Source organism: Petaurus breviceps, unplaced genomic scaffold, assembly GCF_028583685.1.
Source record: "Petaurus breviceps papuanus isolate PSGF00001 unplaced genomic scaffold, PetGlider_PUasm1.0 174, whole genome shotgun sequence".
NCBI classification, from domain to species: Eukaryota; Metazoa; Chordata; class Mammalia; order Diprotodontia; family Petauridae; genus Petaurus; species Petaurus breviceps.
Window position 1 is genome coordinate 25,280,826 of NW_027185761.1, and position 19,881 is coordinate 25,300,706.

At 43.3% G+C, this 19,881-nt stretch overlaps 2 protein-coding genes across 3 annotated transcripts in view; one reads left to right on the forward strand and one right to left on the reverse strand.

The window, feature by feature from the left end:
- Window positions 1-19,881, forward strand: part of RPUSD3 (RNA pseudouridine synthase D3) — a 320,316-nt gene that overhangs the window by 81,187 nt on the left and 219,248 nt on the right. The window lies entirely within an intron of this gene.
- On the reverse strand, window positions 387-9,200 carry BRK1 (BRICK1 subunit of SCAR/WAVE actin nucleating complex). The gene is made up of 3 exons (XM_069083957.1): window positions 9,027-9,200; window positions 1,234-1,316; window positions 387-1,085 (listed from the first exon to the last, which is right to left on the reverse strand). The coding sequence occupies exons 1-3, from the start codon at window positions 9,142-9,144 to the stop codon at window positions 1,059-1,061; spliced, it is 228 nt and encodes a 75-aa protein (XP_068940058.1). The 5' UTR covers window positions 9,145-9,200; the 3' UTR covers window positions 387-1,058.

Here is a 19,881-nt window from a genome sequence, read left to right on the forward strand (position 1 = left end):
CTCAGAGCAAAGGAGGGTCTTTCTTCAGAAAATGGGGATGTTACCTCCTGACACGATTTCCCAAGTTCTATGACCACTTAAATTTGGAAAGGACCTTAGGGATCATATCTAATTCAACCCTTACATTCTGAAAATTAGGAAACTTGAGGCCCTGAGATGACTTGCCAAAGGTCAGATAGGGAGAGAGTGGTAGAGCTGGGATTTCTTTCAATAGTACCCTGGATCGACCATCCAGGCAGCTGTCTGAGCACTGGTCATGGCTGTGGAGATAGCACACAAAAAGGCCTGCATCTGAGAATACCAAGTGTCCCCCAACCAGGGGGCAGGCCAAGGGGCTCGTTCCATCTTCATCTGGTCTTCACCCCACCTCAATCACATCAATCAGGTAAAGTTGAGAAGTTTATTGGGAAAACATGACAGGCAGAGACACCTCACATGACAAAAAAGAAACAGACTTTGAAAATGGCCCCTCCAGCCATGTGAGAGCCCAGCCCCATCTCCCTTAAAAGGACAGAAAACCTGGCAGATTAGTAACAACATTCTATGGCAGCCAACACGTCCTGGTGGAGGGCATCAGCCTGGACAAACCTCGACACCACTCCCCCTCAGAATGAAGTTCAGCACCCCCACTAACAATCAGCAGTGAACAAAGAGCCCTCCTGGAAACGACAATGTGGGTCTGATGGAAATGTTGTTCAGCCATCTCAAACCTGGGAAGCTGCAGGGGGCAGGGACTGAAGAAGAGGTTGATAAGAGCATCTTATGGAGGGTCCCAAACTTCTAGCTTTTCAGCCACTTTGACAAATATCTCCAAGTAAAAAAAAGTCACTTAAGTAAAATGCCCAGTTTTTGCAAGAGTTCCCCCTGGCTTTCTCCCCCACTCCACACACCCACAGATGCAAATGGTAGAGCCCAAAGGCCACATTTTCAAAACAGAAAAGCAAGAACAAGCCCTGGCACTCTGTAAGGAGTCAGGAAGGAGCTGGAGTCTGCTGGCGCCTCTCCCACACAGGCTTGTGTTCTCCAAGGCGACTGACCAGCAGGTATATTCCACTGGTCTAAGTAAGGGTCTCACCCTTTGTTACCTGTCAAAGGAAAATGGACACAACTCGGTTTACAAGGATTAGAAAAGGTATCTATCTAGTCCCCTCATCCAGAACTCCCGAACAAAAACTCTTCCCTTGGGGATCTCTACCCCACCTCAAGACAAGGTATCTCCCTGGTCATGCTCACCCTTGCTTCAATGTACTCGATCCTCCGTTCCAGGGCCGTGAGTTTCTCGTTTAGTGTTGCAAGCCTTGAACGACAGGACATATCTAGTAAAAGATATAGAAGGCTCAAAGTCAACATCACAACACACAGACTCAAACCATACCCCCAACCCAAGAGGAATTGAGACCTCAGGTAGAACACATGTTTAAAGCAAAGCCTAGGGGCAGAAAGATCTTAAAACTGTAGCTCCACAGTTCAGTGTCCCCACCAAGTCTGGGGCAATTGAAGTTCCTACCCAAGAAGGCAGAAGAAAAGAGAGTTAATGGGTATTCAAGAGAGGAGAAGTCTTATAAGGAAGGTAAGGGTTTCAACTGGAGATAAGGAAAGGAAAGGGAAGGAAGCAATAGCATGAGGAAGGGGAGGGATGGTGTATTTTTAAAACTCAGGACGGAAAAACCTCAAATAATTCTAGGATGGAGTCACCTGAAGAACAATGCTAATAAACGTTCATAGAAGAAATCAATGCAAAGATTATTTTTAGAACAAGAAGCACCTTAGATCATCTTCTCTTTATTTTACCTTTGAGGAAACCAAGGCTCAGAAAGATGAAATGAGTAAGCCAAGATTCTAATGGTTATAGATTCCAGTCAGTGGCAGAGCTGAGGCAAGAATCTGAACCTCCAGACACCTCAAATGTGTTCGTTTTGGGGGTGGGGAGGTGGCGCAGTGAATAGAGCACTGGCCCTGTAGATATGGCCTCAAGCAAAACACACACACGCACAAAGCTAGCCATGTGACCTTGGGCAAGTCACTTAACCCCAACTGCCCTACCTTACCCCTCTAAAAAAGCAAAAAAAAAAAAAAGCGTTCTTTCTACTTTTACATAAGACTCTCTCTCTTCCTCCATCCTTCAGTCCCCAATGTATTCTTTTTTTTTTTTTTTTGCTTTTTGGAGGGGGGAAGGTAGGGCAATTGGCGTTAAGTGACTTGCCCAAGGTCACATGGCTAGTTTTGTGTTAAGGGTTTGAGGCTGCATTTGAACTCAGGTCCTCCTGACTCCAGGGCTGGTGCTCTATTCACTGCTCCACCTAGCCACCCCCCAATGTATTCTTTAAGTTTACTTCAATTAGCACATGATATGAATGCTAGATACTGAAGTAGAAATGAGAACTTCTGGGGAAAATAGCCACTCCATCTTAGAATTCATAAGGAAAGAAAGAGAGCCATAGTATGACCTGTACCCTGAATTTCAGAGTAAGACTTCAAAAAGCATAAAAGTAAAAAAAAAAAAAGCATAAAGTATAAAACAAGAGGTAGACTCCCTATAAAATTTTAGGCCAAGCCTGCACAACCCCAGGGACTGCTTTCCACATGCCAAAGGATTTCAGGCTGCTCACAAAAACTGTAAAGGAAACCATCCTTCGCGTTTTTCAGGGGCCACCCCAAAATCCTTTGGCATGCCCATGGGCCACAGGTTGTGCAGGCCTGCTTTAGGCCATGAGAAAATCAGCATGGGAGGGATAGGAAGCTCTCAAAAATATTCTAAAAATATAAAAAGAAACAGGATGGAGCAGAGACAAAAGGAAGGTGTCTATAGAAATGGACGTAGATTTTGTTTCTTCTTTTTTGTGTCTTCTAACAAGGAATGGTTCTTCAGGTGGGAGAGAGATACCAATTAGAAATGAAGATGACGCAAAAGCTATCAATGGAACATTTTTTAAAATAAAAAGACAGAAACAAGAGGAGGTAATGGAGGACAAATACAAAAGTCAAGGAATCTAGTAAGAAAATAAGATTACAGATACGGCTCAGATAGATGGGGCAATAATAATGAATGACAGGAAGGAGACAAAAAAGTACTTAACTCTATTTTGCTTTGTAAATTTCTGTCTAGAAAAATGATCTTTGGATTGGAAAGGTAAGCCAGCAAGTTCAATAGGATCCAACATCATGATACAGAAGTCCAACATGCTAATGCCATTTCAGGCATTAGTGGCACAAGAGAGCTCTGGTCTGCTCTGCTCCGACCCCACCTGGAGCATCATGGCTGACTCGGGACAAATTCTAGAAAAGATACTGCTAACCTAGAATGTGTCCAAAGAGGGACCAGCATGGTGGAGGGCATGTAGATCCCTCCATATTTGGATCTTTAGAAACTTTTCCCCTGTGGGGTCACAGTGGAAAGAGTGTTGGATCTGGTGTTGACACCTGAGTTCAAATCCCAACACTTACTAAGCCATGAGACTTTAGTCAAGTCATCTAACCTCTCTGAGCCTCTGTTTCTTCATTCTTCTGCCTCACAAGGGTTGCTGTGAGGAAAGCACTTTGTAAATCTCAAAGCATGAATCGCAACCATGTTACTTGGTAGCTCTATGGTCCCCAAAATTTATTTCAGAAGCAGGAGCTGTGCACCAGTGACTAGCCCACACCTAACCCCACTAGATATTTATTAACAGAAGGAGCACAGCTCAGAAAGCCAAGAATTAGGCTGAAGAACTGGTTTCTATTTCAAAAGCAAGGGGCCCTGACAGCTTCCCTCTGGAGAGGGCAGTGATGCCCCTCAATTGTCAAGGCATTTTCTCAAAGTGATGGGGCCTCCTACTGCTTCCCTGTACCATCTGTCACACCCAATCACAAAACCCACATTTCATTAAGCTGCAAGCACACAGATTAGGCCCAGAGTCAAGCCACTTCTTCATTTTTTTCTTTTTGGAGGGGGGAAGGTAGGGCAATTGGGGTTAAGCGACTTGGTCATGCCACTTCTGATGGCTAAGGATTAAAACAAAACACACTCTTATGGTTAAAAACATTTAGTTCACAAGTACAGGAAGAACATTTTCAGTATGAAGGAAAAAAGTCAAAGAAAATATATAATACAATTACTGATACATATGGATAAAAAAAAAAAACATGTTTCCATTATCCTAGGTCCAAATTATAAAAGCCTACACTTTTTTTTAAAGATATACTTGGACATAAGACTTCAGTTCTAAATTCAGCAAGTATGATGTGCCACTTCAACTAAGAATAAAATGGCTGTGATTTGAGTGTTCATCAGTGCAGAAATAATGTCACCACATCTGATCTAATTTTTCAAGACAAGGCTGGTAAACAAAATGTGGCAAATAGAATGTCAGGTTATTATTAAATTTTAGAAAGAGGGCCTCCAAGGGCAGCTAGGTGGTGAAGAGTCAGGAGGACCTGAGTTCGGTTCCAGCCTCAGACACTTAACACAAAAAACCTAGCCATGTAACCTTTGGGCAAGTTACTTAACCCCAATTGCCCTCCAAAAAGGAAAAAAAAAAGGGCCTCCTGATTTATACGAGATGCTCTATCAGATAGCATAATCTCCTTTGAAAACACAGAAACATGTGTACACCATAACTTAAAAGAAGCAATCTTCTACATCCCTTTGTTACAAAAAAAAGAACTACATATCTGAAGGGTTGAGTTCTTTTGATCTTTCAATTCCAATATCATTAACTACTATACTCAGATTTAAGACAAAGTCAATGACCCTCTTACTCTCTAACCTTCCAATGTACAGCATGGAAGGTCTCCAGTCTTTAAGTAAAGAAACTGTTGAGTCAAAAAACCATTTGAGGAAATGTATTAGTTTCTGTTCTCCCAGTGACACTGGAAGGCCAAGATGTCAGGAATTAACACAAAGTCAGAAAGTCCTCAATTTTCTGAGTTGATTTAAATCCAGTTCTACTGAAGACACGTGATTATAACTTTGTCCAATTCAGAGAATCCTGAAATATTACACCAAGAAGAGACCTTTTCAATTGTTTAGTCCAAACCCCTCATTTTACACAGAAGGAAACTAAGGTCTAAATAGGGCATATGATGTCTTAGGTCCTAACAGCTACTTCATGGCCAATGTAGAATCAGAAGGACCCCAAGCTTTTGACTTCTGGTGCAGGGCTCTCCCTCTACACAGCAGCATCCTCTTCTGGATTTCCCAGGACACATGAAAGGCATTCTCCCCAAACTGGACCATCCCCAGGACCAGTCACCTGGCTATCTACAAGCCTTACAATTCTCCCTTCTTTCCAGCATGGTACCAATCTATCAACAAACATTTAAGTACCTCTTAGGTGGGAGAGATACAAAGTTTAGCTAAGACAAGATCTAAATCACCTATTATTAGTAATCACAAGATTAGTATCACCTAATACACCTGGGCCTCCTCAACCCCTGACCTAAATTTTCCTTCCACCTTAGCCATCCTCCAGGATGTTTATACCTAAGAGCTTACTATCACCTATAAGTGTTTCTTTTTTTAAAAAATTCAATTTTATTTTCCTTTTCAGCTCCAAATTCTCTTCTCCCCATGTTTCCTAAAAAACAGAATCCATCTTCATCTACCCCCTGAGTCCATCACTTCCCTATCTGAAGGTGGGCAGATGGTCTATCACAAGCCCTCTGGAATTGGAGGTGGTTTTTGTGTTTCTCTTTCAAAACTGTCTTTACAATATTGTCATTACTATATAAATTGTTCTCTTGGTTCTGCTCACTTCCCTTTTGATTAGTTCATACAAGTCTTCCTAGATTCCTCTGAAAACACCCCTTTGATCACTTCTTAAAGCACAACAGTTTCTATCACATTCACATACTATAACTTGTGAGGTTACTCCCCAATTGAGGGGGCACCTCCGCAGTTTTCAATTCTTTGTCACAATGAAAAGAGCTGCTAGAAATACTTTTGTGCACATGGGTCCTTTTCCTCTGATCTCTCTGGGATATAGACCCAGCATTGATATTATGCCTATACCCGTTTGCACTTGATGATTTTGAGCTGACATTCCCTTCTCTGATCATAACTTTCTGTCCTTATACCTCCTGACCTGCTTCTCTTCTCCTAAACCAACTATTCATTTCTCTGGGCTCTCAATCCTTGCTGTTCTCCAATTCCATCACTCCTGTCTGGCTTCATTTTCCTCCCTTCACAGTCTTGACCTTAAATAACTAGTTCATCTATGCACTGCCCTCTTTGTCCACCTGCTATTCAGGCCCTGCCAACACTCAATCCCGGACCATTCCTCACCATCCACCTGGCTTTACTGCCCCTTCTCTGGAGCTAAATACCAGTGGAGGAAGTCATACAAGTATGTGCTTGGCTGCACTACAAATTCACGTTATCTCATCTTAATCAGATCCTCACAGCTACATGGCAATCAATCTTTTTATTCTCCTGACTTTCACATACACTCCCCAAGGTATATTCCAAACCTTCTTCTTGAAGTCAGATCCCTATACCTCCATTCCATCTCTCAACTGATGGCCTTGCCTCCTACTTTACTGAGAAAACAGAGATCACTGGTTGTGAGCTCCTTCACCTTCCCTATTCAATTCAAAACCTCCCTATCTTCCCCAAGGCTCTCCTCCTTCAGCTCAGATCACTGAGGAAAAGGTGCCCCCAGTCAGATCCCCTCCTGTTTCTTCCAGGAGGCTGCCCTATCCATCATTCTCTTGCTCATTTTCAGTATCTCTCTATTTAGCAGCTCCTTTCTTGCGGCCTATGACCAAGTCTCCACCATCCTTAAAAATCCTCCCCTTGATCCTGCTAAGTTCTCAAGCTACTATCTTATACCCTGAAGGGCTTCCTCTGCCAGATTCCTATGAAAAATCCTATACCGCCTCCACTACCTCGCCACTCAGTCATTCCTCAACTCCCTGAAATCTACCTCTCCACTCAATGGAAACTGTGTTCTACAAGGCCATAAAGAAAGGATCTCCAGGGTGGGAAATCGCAGGGTCCTTTCTCAGTCTTCATTCTCCTGCATTTTTTTGACATTGCTAACCAACTTCTCACTCCCTCTACTGGGAGAATCACTCCTCCCTTGGATTCAGTGACATCATTTTTCCTACCTCTCTGACTACTCCTCAAACTCCTCTCACAAAGTAGGCATCCCAATGCTTATCTTTCTGCACTTTCTCCCTCGGTGATATCATTGGCTCCCATGAATTCAACTATCTCTGCTCAGATGATAAATCTATATATCCAGTCCTAAGCTTTCTCCTCAACTCCACATCGTCAACCGATTCAACTGACACTACCAGGATATTGTTTTGGCAAGACCAAATGAATACGTTCAAAACAGAATTCATTACCTTATATCTTACCCACTAAAACTGCTATTCCTTCCCTATTTCTGCTGAAATCATAGCTCATGCCCTCACAGTCAGCTTTAAATCAATCTTTCCACTACCTCATCCCCCATATCCCGTCATTTGCCTCCGAAGTTTTGTCAATCCTATCCCCATTGCAGCTCCCATTAGCCCTCTTTCTCCACTCACGTGGCCACCATCCTTGCTCATGCTCTTCTCACCTGTCACCCTGAGTATTTCTAACTGATCTTTCTGTTTCTATTCGATCTGATTTCCAATCACATAAGCTGCTCAAATAATCTTCTTAAGGCATAGGTCTGATCGTGTTATTCCCTTGATCAAAAATCTTCAGTGGTTCCTTATTACCTTTAGAATCAAATATCAATTCCTCAGCTTGGCAGAGAAGATCTACATACCCACCTTTCTAGGCTTTGCTCACATCACACACTCTTCCGTGTATGCCATATATGAGCCTACTGGCTGTTCTCCAAATTCTTCATTTCATTCTCAGACTTCATGTAACTTACACAATCCTGCTCTCATGACCACAATGTCTTCTTCCTCATCTCTAACTCCCAGAAACTTCATGTTCCTTATAGGTTCAGTTTAGAGGGTTTTTTCTACCCTGGTCCTCCCTCATCAAACTATCTTGGTGTTTATGCTGTAGCTTCCCAACAGAATGTAAGCTCCTGGAGGACAAGGATTGTGAGGCTTCTGTATCTCCAGAATCTGGCACAGCCTCTTGCACAGACTGTCATGTGCTGAACTGCAATGGTGACGTCTCATCCCTACTGCACACGGAAATACAGCTATAATCTCTCGGGCTGGGATCCCCGCTCCTGGCTAGCTGTATCCCACTCCCATGCCTTAACCATCACTAGAGGCGCCGTTACATTTCTCATCCCTCCTACTAGACTACAAGCTTTCTGCGGGCAGGGTCCTACTCACCTTTACATACTCCCCCCAAACAGGGCTCAATAAATATCCGGGGAAGGAATAAATGGAGCCACGAAGGAGAAAGAGCTCTGGACATGGAGTCTGAGGGCTGACTGGGATCCAAAGGAAATGACATTAAAGAGGCGGCAGTGCCCTAAGGGCCGTCTGAGCTGCAGCTGAGACCTCCCCCTTCAGAAGGAGAGCACGGCCTCTTACTTTTCTATCTGTAAGGCCCTGGCTTTGCACACAGAAGGCGCACAATAAGTGCCCGCAAGGATTCACGGCCTGAGTCTCCGGGCCGATAAAACACAGGGTCGATGTCCCTCCTCCCTCCCTCGGGCCATCCCCGTGCCCAGCCCACCCTGGGGGGCCTTTCCCGGCCTCTCCCCCGCCACTTCCGCTCTCTAGGGCCGTAGCCCCCGAGCCGCCGCTTCCCCTCCAGGGGGAGCTGCCTGAGGGCAGGGGCAGCACCTTTACTCCCTGTCTCCCTCCCTGACCCATGACCTCCCTGCTTCCCAGCCTGAGGGGGGCACGGGAATTCTCTCTCCCTTTCCTTCGAAGCGCTCGAGAAGGAGGGAAGGGACCGTCTCCTCTAGGCCCCGCTGGCAAAGGGCGCCCCCACCAGGGGTGGGGGTGGGGGGTGCAGGGCGGGGGTCACGGCAGGAGGCCCAGCGCGGGGGCGGGGTGTGGCGGCGGGGGGGAGGGGAGTATAGGTTGGGAGGAAGGGGAAGCAGCCGCCTTCACTGACTCCTCCAGAAGCTCACCGAACGAGTTAAGGAAGTCCGCGATCTTCTTGATGCTGCTGGTGATGACCTCGATGTATTCGCGGTTCGCCCAGTCCTGGTGGATCTCCCGCTGCACCGGATCCTCCTGCCCCGCCATGGCCCCCGCCCGACCCAGCGCGCTTGCGCCGCCCACGCCGGAAGCGCGCTTTTGGCTCACGCCCCGACGGCTCCCGGAAGACGGAGGAACCGGCAGCAATGCGCGTGCGCACTCCGGACGGCCGCCCCCGCCTGACTGCAGAGAACCTCGGAGGAAGGGGGGTTGCGCGTGCGCCTTGAGCCCAGTGTGGTGGTGGGTGGGAATGTCGGGGAGGGTCCTCCCAGCTGTGAAAGGCCGTTAGGGGGAGCGCGCTTGCGCCGGCCCGACCAGGCGACCTTCGCCTCTGAGGTCTCATTCTGAACGTAGGGTAACAGCCCTTGAGATCACTTTCAAAGTGCCCTTCGAAAGCAGAAGGGTGGTGCAGTGGTTTGAGTCCTGGAGCACTGGGTTCAAGCTGCCTCTGCCACAGCCTGGCTGTGTGACCCTGGGCAAGTCACTAACCTCTCTGTGCACTAAGCAGCTTTCGCACGAACATCCAGGGCGGGTGCTGATCTGCATCAGTGGAGGAGGAAGGGAAGTTCCCCATAGCAGGGACATCACAAAGTGCCATTCGAGAGTCGTTCACTGTTTGGGAGAGCAGAAGAGAGAGGACCTGCTCCCTGTTCATAAGCAATAATAACCCTAGCTGACATTTTATCAACCAAGCAGTATTTATTAAGCGCCTACTATATGCTATGCCCTGCATTAAGAGCTGGGAGGCTACACAGTCCCTGTCCTCAAGGAGCTTACAGTCTACCGGGGGAGACACCATGTAAACACATGGAATCAAAGCAAGCTCTATACAGAATTAGGAAAAGAATGATGCGTAATGGGAGTTCTTAGCTTGTATCCCTTCTGCCCAGCTGGGGGACCAAGAGAATCAAACTGTACAAGACGTCAGAGTTTTCCCAGTTGGTTCTGCTGAAGCTTTTCCTCTTTAAAATGCATTGTTGCACAATTCTGAAGCATTCATGATGAAAAATGCTATCCACCTACGGAGAAAGAACTGATTGACTCTGAATGCAGATTGAAGCATACTTTATTTTTCTTGTGGTTTTGGGGGCTGTTTTCTTTCACAACATGACTCATATGGAAATATGTTTTGCATGACTGCACATGTATAACCTATATCAAATTGCTTGCCTTCTCAGTGAGGGGGGAGGTGAGGGAGAAAGAGAATTTGGATCTCAGTTTTGAACGATGAATGTTTAAAAAAAATTTACATGTAATTAGTTAAAAATATTTGAAAAAAGAATCCGTTGTCACAGGTGATGGCTTTCTAGGAGATGGAAGGAGGGATTGCCAAGGAAGTTAGATGACGTAGAAAGAAAAGATATCAATAATTTTTTAATTAAGGGGGGAGGGTTGGACTAGATGACCTCTAGCAGCCCTTCCAAGGTCCCTTCCAGCCCTAAATATATATCCCAAAGACCTCAAGCCTATGGTTTACAAAATGCTGACTGTTACCTTCCAAAATCTCAGAGCTGGAAGGATTTCCAGAGGCCATCTGGTCCAGTCCATGCCAGAGTAAGAAACCCCTCCCAAACATACATGGGAGGTGGCCTTTGCTTAAAGACTTCAGGGAGAAGAAGGTCACTGCCTTCTCAGGCAGCCTGTTACACTATGGGACTGTTCTGGTTATCAGGAAGTGGAAAGAGGTCTGATGTTTGAGGAAAGAGGACTTGCCCTCAAATCTGGGACTGTCTGGGTCTGTTTCCTCTTTTGTAAAATTCAGGAGGCTGTATTACAAGACTTCTCAGGTCCCTTCCAAACTTAAATTTCAGATCCCCTGGTACTTTTCCATTGTACAAAGCTAAATCTGCCTCCAGGCATCTTCTATCCATTGCTTCTAGTTCTGCCCTCTGGCCAACCCAAAGGAGCCCAATCTCCTTTCTAAAGGACAGCCTTCTAATGTTTGAAGACAGCTACCATGTTCCCTCTTGAGTCTTCTTTAGGCTAAAAAAAGGCCAGCACCTTCCACTGATCACCAAGTGGCATTGACTTGAAAGGATTACACATAATCCAATCCTCACTAAAACCGAAGAGGGAGGCAGATAAGTAGTCACATTCCCATTTTATAGATGAATAACTTGCCCAAAATAATTTTAAGTGTCAGAAACTGGTTCTGAATTTAGTAGCAGGTTGCCTAGTAACAAGAGTTGGCAATTTAGGAGGAGGAGAGTAATCCTGGAAGTTGGATGGTTTAGGGAGAGAGGAGGCACACCATTCATCTCCACCACTCCATAAGGAAGAAGTGACCCCAAATCAAAGATTTGGAGTGAGAAGGGATATTATAGATCATCTAACCCAACCTCCTCTCCATCTACAGATGGGGCCCCAAAGGGAGAGACTTAGCCAAATTCACAAAGCTTGTGAATAAAAGAGCCAGGGCTTTTGTGCTCATTCCCGTCTTTTTTTAGGCAACCCCAAATGAACAGAGCTGTGGAATTCAAACTGGCCAAAAATGTGCACTGCCTATATTAGAAAAATCTTTCATTTTGTTCTGGGGCTGCCAGTCTCCTTGCTGAATATCTTTCTTAATTAGTTTCTCCTGAGCTATTACAAGGATAAGTCAAGGGAGCCAGCTGCCTCAGTCATGCAAAACTGAGTATACACAATATATGATATATCCCTTCTATCCCAAGTATGCCATGCTAAATTTTACATCGTTATGTGGCAGCTAAATAGTACAGGATAGAGGGCTGGGCCCCAAATCAGGAATACCTGAATTCAAATTTGATCTCACATATTAGCTGTGTGACCCTGGACAAGTCACTTAACCTCTCTCTGCCTGAGTTTCCTCAACTGTAAAATGGGGATCATAATGGCATCAAATAATGATGGAATATTTGTAAAGCATTTAGCATAGCTTCTGACACATGCGTGTTAGGAAATGTTTGTTTCCTTCCCTCCTTGCCTCCAGTACAAACTTTGCTAGTGATAGTGCTGAGCTCTGATGCCATATCTGTGCTGCCCTGTTTGGTCCCTGGAAGCTCACACATACCACAAACAGAATGGCAGAGTTAAAATGGCAGTGGATTTGGCTTCAGGAGAGTTCAGTTGGAGATCTGGCTCTGTGACTCACCAGCTTTGGGACTTGGAACAAATCACTTTGTTTCAGCCTGTTTCTGCATTAAATTTGACAAACTCATGAAGTGCCTGCCTACTGCAGGTTAACACATATAGCACAGTCAGCATAGCCTGGGGGACAGAGCAGTCCCTGGGTTCAAGTCCCAGCTGGCTGTGTGACCCTGGTCAAGTTGCTTAATATCTTAGTGCCCTAGGAGATTTTAACCCACAGTGTCAGACTCAAATAGAAACAGTGGCCATTAAACCATAAGGATCCCTGTGGGCCATATTGACTTAGAAAACCACATATTGACATGATATATGTTGTACTATATTTTGATTTAGTTCATTATTTCCCAGTTATGCTTTAATCTGGTTCAGCCTGAACTGGAGAGTGCTGTGGATGCTGGATGGTGTTTGACAACTTTTTTCTTCTTTTTAACTTTTTGGAGGAGGGAAGGCAGGGCAATTGGGGCTAAGTGACTTGCCCAAGGTCACACAGCTAGTAAGTGTTAAGTGTCTGAGGTCACATTTGAACTCCAGTCCTCCTGACTCCAGAACTGACATCACCTAGCCACCCTGACAACTCCTCTTAGCGCCTTAAATTGCAGAGAAGGTGTGGATCTGCATTAGTAAGTTTCCTTACTGGCTAATTCCTTATTCCTGTGAATCTCAGGTTGACTCCCTATCATCTCTAATGTATAAGGCACTATTTTGGATGCCGGGGATACCGAGATAAACCAAAATACTGTCACTGCCTTCACTGACCTTATATTCTACTGAAGAAATACTGAGAAATGAGCTATCAGGTAGAAGGTGAAGAGATAACCAGATACTGTATGTAACACATGAAAATTGGAGGAGAGTGAGTGGACACCTTCAGCCCAGGGAATCAGGGCAGGGTTTCTGAATGAGGTGAAACCTGAGCTGAAGGAACAGAAATATGCCAGAGAGCTGGAAGAGGGCAGTGTAAGATCAGGTAACAGCTGGTCCAGTGTGATAGGAGGGTGGAGAACAGGATGACCATAGCATGAGATAAGGCTTCTCGCACTGAATGTCCAGGATGTCATTTCTCCTTCTTTCTCAAAGAGGACCATGACATCAAGATGTTGCCATGACATGCAAGTGAATTAAACTAGGTAGGCTGTGCAAAGTCACCAGCCTCACTGTCTCCTTCAGAGCCATCTGGGTCCAGTGAAAAGATATAGATCAGAACGACTGGAGATGACCCAGGATGCAATGCGAGACCTTAGACTTTTTAAGCTAACAACTTTCCCAGGTCTCAGTTTGACTGAGGCAGCTCTCATTCAGTGACGAAGGCTCACATACTCTGCTATATGAATGTCTCCAAAAATTGCCTCCACAATTTTTTCTACACTGTTCCTGGAATATCCTCCATGCTGTCCCCCATCCCTCATTGCCTGGATTCTTACTCACCCTTAAATCCTAGAACATAGTGTTTAAATTGGTGTTGTGGATAGACTGCTGGCCTTGCAATCAAGCCGCTGGGTTTGAATACTACCTCACATGCTACTACTGATTTCAGAAAAACCTGCAAAGACTCACATGAACTGATGCATAGTGAAGTAAGCAGAACCAGGAGAACATTGTACACAGTAACAGTAACACTCTTCTATGATCAGTTATGATAGACTGAGAAGATCTCAGCAACACAATGATCCAAGACAAGGCTAAAAGACCCATGACAGAAAATGCTATCTGCATCCAGAAAAAGAATTACGGAGTCAGAATGCAGATCAAATCACACTATTTTCATTTTTTTGTGGCTTTTCCCTTTTGTTCTTTTTCTTCTTTCACAACATGACTAATATGAAAACAGGTTTCCATGATTGCATACATATAATCTATATCAGATTGCTTGCCGTTTTAAAGGGTTCAGAAGGGAGAAAAATTTGGAAATCAAAATAGTATAAAAATGAATATTTAAAACTACCTTTACGTGTAATTGGGAGAAATAAAATACTATTTACCCAAAAGAGTTACTTCTGCTCGCTGAACCCCAGTTTCCTCATCTATAAAATGGGAATTATACAGTTATCCCTTCTACATTGAGACTTTCCCCATTATGGTTTTGATATATCCTGGGTCAGCATAAGAAATTGAATGGGAATTTTTGATAGTTTTGTGGAAGCTGTAGACAATGCGTGAAGGCCAGCATATGACACAGAAAAAAGTTTGGAAATTCAGAAATGCATAAAATATATGTATAGTATTGTATAATATTAAAATGTTTTATTTTAAAATACAATAATAATTAGATTTCTTCTCTGGTACAAAGGGAGTGTCAAAACATTTTACCAGATTTAACTGGATTTTTAATTACTGGATGGGGTAAAGCACTGCACCAATAACCCTCTCGATATGGAAGGGATAACTGTAATATTGCAGCACTTATAGAATTATTATGAGACCCAATGAGAGAAGTAAAAGCACTTTGCAAAACTCAAAGTATTATATAAATGTCAGTTATTATTATTAAAGTACTTTTAAAAGACTTAAATTTCTACTGACTCAGCCTGCTACCCCTTCTCTGTGATTTAAGAGTCTTCATGAGTTATTGGTGAAAAATCTATCATCCTGAAACCAGTATGGTAATGGGTCCCTTCAAAATTAGCTGGCCTGGTCTTCAGACAGAGAGTGCGTCACTGAGTCCATCCTTGAAACTCGTCCAGTTTGGCATTGCCGGCCAGGATTTGTCCTTTACTGATAAAAGCTTCAAAAAGGTTCAAGCTTGGTCCAAAAGAAAAAATATGAGCTTGCATCCCCCCACCCCCACTTCTTTGCAGAGGTGAGGGATCTTGCATGTGAAATATGCATTTATACTTGGACTCAGTTGATCTCCAGTGGCTGGACTTGGCTGAAAAAAATTGTTCAACTTTTTTTTGGCTCTCTTTTTTTTGTTAAAAAGGATAGTTCTTTGCATAGCGGGGGGAGAGGGGATGGAGAAGAGTGATATAAAAACAAACTGTCATTAAAATGGGGGGGAAGAAGGTCATGGTCACCTCCATGTCACAGTGAGGTATCAATAGTTGCTTACTGGGGTGGCTGGGTGGCACAGTGAATAGAGTACTGGCCCTGGAATTGGAAGGACCTGAGTTCAAATCCACCCTCAGACACTTGACACGTTTGCTAGCCATGTGACCTTGGGCAAGTCACTTAACCCCAATTGCCCCCCAAAAAGCAAAATAACCCAAACAAACCAAATAGTTGCTTACTTTCAAGGAGATGATACCTTTTAAAAAAAAACTTAATTTATTTATTTTTAATTTTTACCATTCACTTCCATAAGATTTTGAGTTCCAAATTTTCTTTCCACCTCTCCCCTCCCCCCACCCCAAGATGGCATGCAATCTGATACAGGTTCCACTTATACATTCATATTAAACATTTTCACATTAGTCATGTTGTAAAGAAGAATTAGAACCAATGAGAGAAACCATGAGAAAGAAGAAACAACAACGACAAAAAGAGAGCAAATAGTATGCTTTGATCTGTATTTGGACTCCATAGTTCTTTTCCTGGATGTGGATAGTATTTTTCTATCAGGAGTCATTTGGAGTTGAGATGACACCTTTTAAAGCCCAGCTCAAATGTCACCACTTTGTGAAGCCTTCCCTGATTTCCCTTCTAAATAATGATTGTCTGTTCTCAGACTTCATGTAGTAGTACATCGTTCTATACTTTTCTAAAGCACTTATATGCTTTTAAACAAATACCCATTTGTTTCTTAATTTCCTACCCTACTTTTCATTTAAATTGTTTTTTCTGAACTTAATCACTGAAAAACAAAAAGGCATTTCCATACACAAAATAGAGCACAAAAAGAAGATTCTATATAAACTGTGAATCTCCATTTCATACCACTTAACACACACTAGCCATGTGACCTTGGGCAAGTCACTTAGGCCCAATTGTTCCTCCAAAAAGCAAAATAAAATAAAATGAAATAAAAGGTCATCTGTTTAGAGATGTGGTTGGTTATTGTATGGATCAGAGTTCTAAAGTTCAAAGCTGTTTTTTCATTACAAAGTGGCTGTACTTGAATAAATTGTTTCCTTGGTTCTACTCACTTTACTCTCTGTCAGTTCATCCTACCCAGGATTCTCTGAAATTATCTTTTATAATTTCTTATGGCATAATTATATTCCATTATGTTCATATACCATGAATTGTTGAGCCAATCCCCAATTGCCTAACAGGCAGTCTAAGGCATCCCTTAGATTTTAGTTCTCTTTTTTCCCCTTTCAATTTACCCTTCAAGGTCAGAGTCTCAGATACTTAGTGTGACCCTAGGCAAATCACTTAACCTCTTTGTTCTTTAGTTTCCTCATCTGTAAAATGGGAACAATAATAACACCTATGTCTCAGAGTTGTTGGGGGCATAAAATGTGGTTACACACACACAAACACATATTCATGCATATATACATATACGTATGTGTGTATATGTACACACACATAGCATTGGCAGTATATAAATGCCTGTTTTTACCATTAATGCTGGCTTGTGACTCTTTACTCCCTGGTATTTATCCTCCTTCTTCCATATCCATACTTGTTTTCCACTAAGGAACTGCTCTGTACCCATGTACACAGCTGAGACTGCATTCAGTCCTTGGGTAGCCTGGTCTTTAAGGAAAGCTCTTTCGTAGCCTGGTGGTAAACCTAGTCCTTTCACCATTTGGCGCTGAGTAGCTGCCTTATTCCTGGTCCTCTGTTTTCTCTTTGTTTTGTTTTGGTTGTTGTCGTTTTGATTTGGTTTGGTCTCGTTCTGCCAAGACTTGGTTGTCGGACTCTATCTCTAGCTGGAGTTCATGAGAGTGAAATTGAATGTTCATACCTTTGCTTATTCCTCACTATGCTCTTGTGAGTTAACTCCACAGCTAAGTTATAGGCTTCCAACAATTCTTTCAGGCAAGGAACAAGCATTTTATTAAGTATAGACTGTGCACTAGGCATTGGGCCTAAGCTCAAGGCATTTAAAAAAAAAAGAAAAAACAGTCCTCCCCCTCAAGGATCTTTTATTCTAAAGAGGACAGAATCATGCAAAAAAAAAGTGTAAACAAGATATATACAGTATATAATATATTTATATGTGTATGTATATATACAGCATATAATGTATTTATGTATGTATATAGTATATATTTAGGTGTGTATGTATATATAGTATATAATATATTACATGTATAAGTACATATAGTATATATTTATATGTGCATATATACACATAAAATATATATATACAGTAAAGGAATATCAGAGAAGAATGGTTCTAGCCCAGTAGAAATATGTATGCAGCTTGGATTAAAATAATGTGACCACTTCAGGGAATTCATTATTCACACTAAATGGGATCTAGCTGTTATGCCTCACTCATAGGAAACACTGAAATTTGTCTCATACAGCCCTAAAGCCTCTTTTCTCTGTTTTCCAATTTCAAAAATAAATGGATTCTTTTTTTTTTTTTTTGAGGCAATTGGGGATTACTTTGTACTTCATATATTTTTTGTATTTATCCACATAAGTGCAGGTTGTTTTTCCTCCCAGTAAAATGTCAGTTTCTTGAATTGTGGCTACTGTTTCATTTTTCTTTGTATCCAAAGCACCAAGCACAGTGCCTGGAACATAGTGAGCACTTGAGAATGAATGAATGAATGAATGATGAGTAAAAGGATATCTTTCTTTACACCAACACTAAATTTGTTTCTTTGTTACTTTTAGCCCTTGCTCCTCCTCCTGTCCTCTCAGGTCAAACCTAACAAGTCTAATCCTTCTTCCCTGTGAGAGACTTTCAATTACTTAAAGGCAGCTACTATGTGTCTCTTAAATCTCTGTTTTCTGGGCAGAATATCTCCAGTTCTTTCAACCAACCCTCATAGGCATGTTCTTTAAAATCCTGCTTCCCCTTCTCTGGCCACTTTCTAATCTATGAATGCCCTTCCGGTCCTCCTCCTATCACTGGCTTCCTTCCCTCTGCTTGATTTCTTTCCACCACCGTGGCCATCCCCCCTTGCTGTGTAGACCCCACCTCTCTCAAGGTCTATGACATCTTTTTAAGTGTCAGTATTACTTCTGCAGTTCAGTTCCCACCATACAAGTCATCCCTAAAAACAAGATGGTGATAGGCACCATAGTCAGAGGGGACCTTTACGGTCAGGTGGCCAAAGAGGCATCTGCAAGGAGGCAGATGGGAGCTTTCAGTGCCAACGTGGCAGGGCACGCCTTTGGCCCCAAAGGACTCTCTCTGGCCACAGCATGTGCTGTTGGCTACCAGGTAGAAGGAACATGTCCATTCCTTGCCACCTACCAATTTCTAGCCTAGGAAAAGTTACACCTACTCTTTCTCACCCGTGCCAACCATCTCTTCATTTTTCATGTGGTTGCAGGCTGAATTCATTTCTTCATCATGTCCCAGGGCACACCAGTTACTTTCTCCTTCTCCTTCACTTTTCTCTTCTCATACTGCCACCACCCTAGTTCAGGCCCTCATCACCCCTCACCTGGGCTACTGGGGATAGCCTTCTAACCTCAATTTTCTCACTATAATCAATGTCCTTCATACAAATGCCAATGTCTTTTTTCCTAAAGTGTGAAGCTGGCAACCTCACTCTCTCTCCCCTTGTACTCAGCCTCCAGTGGGTGTTCTCTCTTATCTCTGGGATCAAATATAAATTTCTTTGCTTGACTTTTAAAGCACACCAACAACCTGACCCCTCCCTTCTGGTCCCTCCACATCTCTGGTCCACTCATACTGGCCTGTTTGACCCTCCAGATCCCATTTCTGTGCTGTTCCCCATCCCTAGAATGGTATCTCTCTGGACTATCTTTCCCCTTCCCTCACTACTAGTGCCTTCCTCTCTTTCATCCACTCTATATGTATCCTGTGTGGGCCAGCACTTGTAGTCTTCCCATTAGAATATAAGCTCTTTTAGGGCAGGGACTGTTTTTGCTTTTTCTTCGCATCCTTGGTGTTTGGCATGATGGTCTAGCAGTAAGTACTTAATAAACGCTTGTGAAATAATTTAAGAGATTTAGTCCAGAACTTTGGGTGAGGGTATTACAAGCCAGAGAGGATGACAAGCCCTATCCCCTCTCTTTGGGATCAGGCCACCCTCAGAATGAATCTGGACTCCAAATGAGTGTGGAGTAAGAGGACCTTACGTGAAGGGGGCCTGTGAGTCATAGGTTGTATTTTAATCTTAGAGATGAGAGATCTAAAGGTCTGAGAGCTGCTTAGGGTTAGAATTGGGGACTGAATTTCCAGCTTCTTACCCCCAAATTCAACACTCTTCCCACTACATCACATTGCTGGTTCATACTGGTTCAGTGGCAGCTAGCAGACAGAGCACTAGACTTGGACCTAGGAAGACCTGAGTTAAAATCCAGCCTCATCTAAGTTGCTAGCTGGGAGACCCTGGGCAAGTCATTTAACTTCTACTTCAGTTTTCTCATCTGTAAAATGGGAGCACCTGTATCTTACAAGATTGCTGTGAAGATAATATTTGTAAAGCTCTCTGCAAGCCTGACTATGTGATTGTTAGCTGCCACCACCACCTGATACCTGATAGGAGGGAACACATATCATATATACCACCAAGGCATCCAATTAACTAACATAGCTTCAGAAACTTCTCTGAAATTCTACCAGGGAGAGATGCTCATGTA

Excerpts from the sequence above, each read along its gene's own strand:
- BRK1 (XM_069083957.1), bottom strand. The coding sequence starts at position 9,144 with ATGGCGGGGCAGGAGGATCCGGTGCAGCGGGAGATCCACCAGGACTGG. Across the intron at positions 1,317-9,026 it reads GGACTTCCTTAACTCGTTCG|ATATGTCCTGTCGTTCAAGG; the intron begins GTGAGCTTCTGG and ends ATCTTTTACTAG. Across the intron at positions 1,086-1,233 it reads TCGAGTACATTGAAGCAAGG|GTAACAAAGGGTGAGACCCT; the intron begins GTGAGCATGACC and ends TTCCTTTGACAG.